Source organism: Parasteatoda tepidariorum, chromosome X1, assembly GCF_043381705.1.
Source record: "Parasteatoda tepidariorum isolate YZ-2023 chromosome X1, CAS_Ptep_4.0, whole genome shotgun sequence".
NCBI classification, from domain to species: domain Eukaryota; kingdom Metazoa; phylum Arthropoda; class Arachnida; order Araneae; family Theridiidae; genus Parasteatoda; species Parasteatoda tepidariorum.
Genome location: NC_092214.1, coordinates 12,228,841 through 12,235,182, shown reverse-complemented (window position 1 = coordinate 12,235,182; position 6,342 = coordinate 12,228,841). Strand labels below are relative to the sequence as shown.

The 6,342-nt window shown below is 29.1% G+C and overlaps 1 protein-coding gene across 2 annotated transcripts in view; it reads right to left on the bottom strand.

Moving 5' to 3' along the window:
- Positions 1 to 1,221, bottom strand: part of LOC107454134 (aryl hydrocarbon receptor) — a 150,416-nt gene extending 149,195 nt beyond the window's left edge. For both annotated transcript variants that reach the window (XM_016071206.3, XM_016071205.3), the window contains exon 1: positions 1,093 to 1,221. In XM_016071206.3, coding sequence (XP_015926692.1) covers positions 1,093 to 1,148 — 56 coding nt within the window. In that variant the 5' untranslated portion in view covers positions 1,149 to 1,221. The remainder of the gene's footprint in view (positions 1 to 1,092) is intronic.
- Positions 1,222 to 6,342: the final 5,121 nt, after the last annotated feature.

The window sequence follows — 6,342 nt, the reverse complement described above, 5'->3', positions numbered from 1 at the left end:
ATATATATATTTATTTATTTAAGAAATGACAAATTATTAATCTTATTGACACTTAATACAGTCAAACCACGCTATAGTGAATTGTCAGTGGACACACACAGTATTTAACACAAACTTAATCCAATATAACAATTTTTCACCGTATCAGAAATCTTTGAAAAAATATTTTTTATCATATCGCTATAGGAAATAATGTAATAATAATTGTTGAAAATGTTAATTGTAATAGTACGTAATTAATACTATAACTGAAGTATATTTATAGCTATTTATAACTGTAATATATGTAATATGGTATTATAATTAATAAATAATTATAGAAAAATATAGATATATTTCATTAATTATTTTTTAATTATGCATATATATAGATAGATATATAAGCAAGCAGATACCCTAAACAACAAACTTTCCTTACAGCGAATTTTTTTGCCTATAACGAAATTTCATTTTAGAACATTAAATAACGTACAGATTATTCTCTGTACAACGAAGTGATTGTTCCCCTATAACGAATTTTTTAAACGTTTATTTTTTTAAATTTTCGTCATTTTTAGAATGTTAAAAATATTTATCTTTTTTCATTTTCGTCATTTATTAAAAGAAAAAAAAATGAATTTAGAAATTTCTGCTCGTTTTGGATGCACTTACAATATTTACTCCAGCGAAATGACTCATTTTATTTTCCATTTTTTAAATAAAAACTATAATCATATACTTTTTAACTTATCATATCGACAAGAAATACTGTTGTCATTTTCTTTTTCTTTTTTAAAAAGACGAATTTAAAAGGTGGAATATCTGCCTGTTTTAGAAGCCATAAGTAAGCCATTCTGTACCATAAGTATGGTACAGAAACAAATTTGTCTCTGCGCCCTTTTGATATTTTAGTTAAATACAAATTTAAATACTTATTGCATAAAATTTTATTTTGATATAAGGAGGGTTCCTTTTTCAGAACCAAAAATATCTTGTTGCGGCTTCGAATTTTTGAAGAAGCATTTTAATTCCAAATATATCTCTTTTGTGACTTTCATACATAAAAATGATAATTCATATTCACATTAAAAGTGTACAATAAAAGTCTCTTACCTTTTACTGTTCCGTCTCCTTCTTTTTGTTGCATACATAGTTCCTAAATGATTCATATTTATCTATCTCATACTATCCCGTGAGTAAGACTGTATTCCACCGATTTCTTTGATTGATGTGTGGTAGGCGGGGTTACAATGAAGGACGCCTTTTCACACATTATCCAATGGAAGGAATGGATGACAGCGCCATCCTATGGCTGAACATTTAACTTTTCTCCCGGAAATTTCTCGTCTAAATAAATGAATTATTGGAAGAGTTGTCATTTTAAAAACATTGAAATCAAAAGAGGAAAACTTATTTTTCTACGAGGAATTTTCGATTTTTCCCCGCTTTAAACGAAAAAAAATATTTCATTTATTTTTGGCGATGCTTTAATGTTTTTTTTTCTTTTTTCTATGGTATGAAAATTTTGCAATTTAAAAATTCGTATGAAATAATTCACAGGCGTAGTGTCAGCGGTTGGCACAGGGGGACACATATCTCCAAATAATTTTCTGAGACTTCAAATTTCTTTTTCAATTATTTGCTTCTTTTTCTAAAACTAAAAAAAAAATAAAATAATGTGGAGTTAATTTTAGCTAATTTATATCTAGGTTATTTTGGTAAAATAATTTTATACTTATCACTTTTTCGTAATTAGTATCATAAAAACCAATGACTGTTTTTTTTCTTTCTTTCTTTTTTTCTTTTCAAATTTTTGTCAATCTGAACTCAACGATTTAAATATAATAGCTTATAATTATAGTTAGGAATATTATAGTAATTTAATTTATGCATAATATGATTTTTTATAATTATATCTATTTTTTATGAACATAATGGAGAACTGGGCAAACCGTTGCATCATTCATAAATCTACCGTGCTATAGAAAAATCAATGTAAGAGACAAAAAATTCAAAGTTGAGATTTTTATGTATTAGGCATCTCTGAACGATAAACTACATTGCTGCGCAAAAATTGTTTTTTCAAAAATAAATTTTGTTTCATCAGTTTTCTGAAATTCTATTCTATCGTTCATAGGCATTAGCAATACAAAGAAAAAAATATGTCAAGAGACTTTTCTCGGAATCTATCGTAAAGCATTTATATTGTTTTTTCAATTGCAAGGCAGAAATCACTGGCAATCACATTTGAAATATGTAATTGAAGCCATAAAGAAAAAAATAATGGAAGTAAAATAAAAATATGGCCACCAAAGCCAACGTCTTCAGGCGGTACCAGCTCCGGAAGTCATAGAACAAAACCTTTTCTATTGAGAGAGTGGACAAATGTCAAAATTAGCTCTCTCAGAACCCCGAAGGTTTTGTAAAAGTTCAGGAAGAAATACAAGAAATACATAAAATCAAACAAGAAGAGAAATTTCAAACAAAATCTTGAGAATATAATACAAAAGTGAAGAAATAAAAACTCGCAGCAATCCGGTCAAACAGCAATCTCACAAACTAACTAATTGTGAAAGAAACATTTGAAATAAAAGAAAACGCCGTCTATAAAATGCTCAGTAGGAAAGAAGGAAAGTAAAAGTAGATTACGTAACAGATTAATATAATGCTCAATTGGGGCTGCTCAGTCAAGACTTTAATTTCGCCCTATTAAAAGAAATTAGTATTCCTCAATCATTTTCCTAATCAAAAAATTAACATTGCAATAATTGTAAGGAAAATCATTATTACTCAAATAATTCAATAATTATTCGCAGCCTCCCGAAAGCTTTCAACATTATTGCAAATTTTTTTAATCCTAAACATTTGCGAAAAAACTAAATTTTTAAAAATTTTATTGCACAAATTAGTATTAAAGTTACAGAAAAAATAACTTTAAATTTGAAAGCTTTTTGTTTCTCAAAAACATCAATTTTAATTATTTTATCAACAATATCAATTTTAAAATCTAAATACTCAACATTTAAGCAATTCTCATTAGTTTTTTCTCAAAATCTTTAGGGTAAATACTATAAATAAAATCAGAAGTAAATAAAATCTGATAGGCCGGTTGAGATGGACTGACTCGGTGGAGTCTGATTTTCTTGCAATTAATGAAAAGAACTGGAGATCAAAGATAAATAGAAAGTCGTTATGGAAAAATCTTCAGAGGATGGCATTGGCCCACATTGGGCTGCCTGNAATCAGAAGTAAATAAAATCAGATAGGCCGGGGACTGACTCGGTGGAGTCTGATTTTCCTGCAATTAATGAAAAGAACTGGAGATCAAAGATAAATAGAAAGTCGTTATGGAAAAATCTTCAGAGGATGGCATTGGCCCACATTGGGCTGCCTGGCCAACTATGATGATGTATATTAAGTGCTGAAAATTAATTGTTTTGCGAGGGACATGATTCAGGATACAAGTTGCCTAATTCGTACCACCTGCACCCTATATTGCATAAACGTCAAAAATATCGAGCATTTATAATTAAGTGAATAAGTTGACCGCGTGTAATCCAATAAAATGTTTAATACATAAATATAAAATTTTTGAACTGTTACAAGTGTAGTTACAGTACTAAGGGCCTTCGAAATGTAAATGGATATCTACAAAGCATAACTTTTATAAGTGCTGCTATTTAACATTTCAACAGAGAAAGTATTGGGGTAGATCGCTTAACTGAACAATATTTACTGGATCACTAACCAGAAAGTTCGCCATTCGTCACCTTTTTTCTGCTATTAAATCTTATTGAATTTATTGAAATAGTTTCATATTGATTCATGTTTTCTGAAGTAAATATATATATATATATATATATATANGTGTGTGTGTGTTATAAGTGCTGTTATTTAATACATTATCTGTTTGAGAACAAACTTTCTTCTTAGGTTTCAACAGAGAAAGTATTGGGGTAAATCACTTAACTAACTAATATTTACTGGATCACTGACCAGAAAGTTCGCCACTCATCACCTTTTTTTTCTGCTGTTAAATCTGAATTTACTGAAATAGTTTCATATTGATTCTTGTTTCCTGATGTCAAAAAAATATTTGTTTTTTATTTCCAATGGCCAAAGTTACAGAAAGACCTGCACACCACAATTTAAACAAAAAAGTAATTTAACTAAAAATGAAGAAATAAGAGGTCTTTTTAAACTCACTGGGTGCAAGCTTTGTCACTCACGAAATTAGAATTTTGTTAAGTTATTTCAGAAATACAGTATATTCTCGATATCTCAAACTTTGATATCTCGAAAATATTGTTGTGTCAATATATATATATATTTATCTATCCACATTATGTTAATTTGAATTCCTACGTCGAAGGATTTCTTCTCAAAAATGTTTTACGTCGAACTTTTTTCGTAATAGAAAATTATTTTTTTCGGAAAAATCACAAAGTTAATTGTAAACCAATTTTTTTTCTATTTAATGCATAATTATATTTGTGTCTTACTTTTAAAAGTAAAATTATCATTGTTGTACTTGTACTTATAGTCAACTATCATGGCATACATATTTGCTAGAAGTTGTTTGTATGTTTCATTATTTACTTTTTAAAGTAATATTTTAGAATATATTTTTCGATTTTTCAGAACATATTTAGTTCTGAACTTGCTATCTCGAAATTTTTAGCCTCCCTTCAACTTTAAGATATCGAGAGTAATATAAAATAAAGGGTATGAAAATCGACCTGTTTAGTAAACTGTTAAAAAATCGTTTGTTTCTTACAGTAAAAGTTATGGCACTGCCACTGACAGAAGGTGCAATAACATTTACAGTAAATTTGCGGTTTTGAAAATATTACAGCAGATTGATGTAAAATTTACAGTAAAAGTCATTCTGACTATTACAACGATTTGCTGTAAAATTCACAACAAAGTTACTGTTTTGAATATTACAGCAGACTTACGTAACCGTTCACAAACTGCTTTAAATATTACAGGAAACTACTGTTGATGTCACAGTATGCTGCGTTTAACAGTGCTGTGAAAATAACATTTCTGTCTAATCACATTGTGCTGTTTGTGATAATGCTGCGCGCTGTCAGTAACAACACATTAGGGAATTTATTTCAATCTAATGAAATATTTACAGCATAGTTCATCACTGCAACTTTATAAATTTTACATCTGCTAACAACCTGCTTGCTGTATAACATAAATAGGAATTTTTATATTGTTTTTAAAACTATATATTTACTTGTACTAGTAGGACAATATACCTAAAAATAGATAGTAATTTTATAATTAGTGCCATTTGTATAGTTGAGTAAAAGAAAAACACAAGTACCAAAAATGATATTTGCACGCACTGTATCGTATAAAATTGTTTATAACAGGCATATAATTATTGAACCTGGGAAATGTAAGGTAACTTCAATTGTATTGAAAGTAACACCCTCAAGTAGTATATTATTATTTACTAGCCCATCATGCTTGAGTAAAGATTCGAAAATTAGTTTTTCTTACTGAACTTAAATGCCTAGGTTTTTAATCAATTTCATTAACTGATTATAAGTATTTTCTTACAGATCTGTAAATCACGAGCATGAAACCATGAAAATGTCTTTACAAACCTAAAGCCATAAAAATGTTACATACCTGAAACTATGAAAATGTCTTTACAAACAAGTTTAAAAAAATTATAAACTTTACATGGAGTTTTTTTTTTTTAAAGAGAATTCTTTTTTCAATTAAATGAAGTTGGGGTTGTCAAAATATGCTGGTTATTCAGTAATTACCGTCATTAATAAAAAATTTTAAACATCCTGAGAATGGCAAAAAAGGCCTTCCTCAATTACTTCCTATAAACTTCTTATGTTGCGTCACGATAGCTCAGGGGAAAAAGCGTTTCAATGACGTGAACTGGGTTCGAATCCCAACGATGTCCGGCCTATACGAATTCCGGCTTGCACCAACCGCATTACTGTCGGAAAATATCCTCAGTGGAAGATGGGTCATGGGTTAGAGTCCCCTTGCAGTCAGGCTAACCGAGGGAGGTTCTCGTGGTCTTCCTCTCCATGTAAAGCAAATGCGGGTTAGTTCCGTCAGAAAGTCCTCCCCGAAAGAATCGGCTGTTCAACGTTGGTTATGAAAAAAATATAAAAAATATTAAAAAAATATATAAAATATAAAAACTTCGTATATTTATACGAAGTCATTGAAGAAAGGAAGGAACAAAATATAACTAATAATGACATTGAAAAGTGATGCTGAATGTATCAAAAACTTGTTTAATACCGAAGTAAAGGCAATCAATTTGTTTCTGAAGTTTTCGTCTCGCCTTCCTTACTAGTGATTATACAAATTTCAATA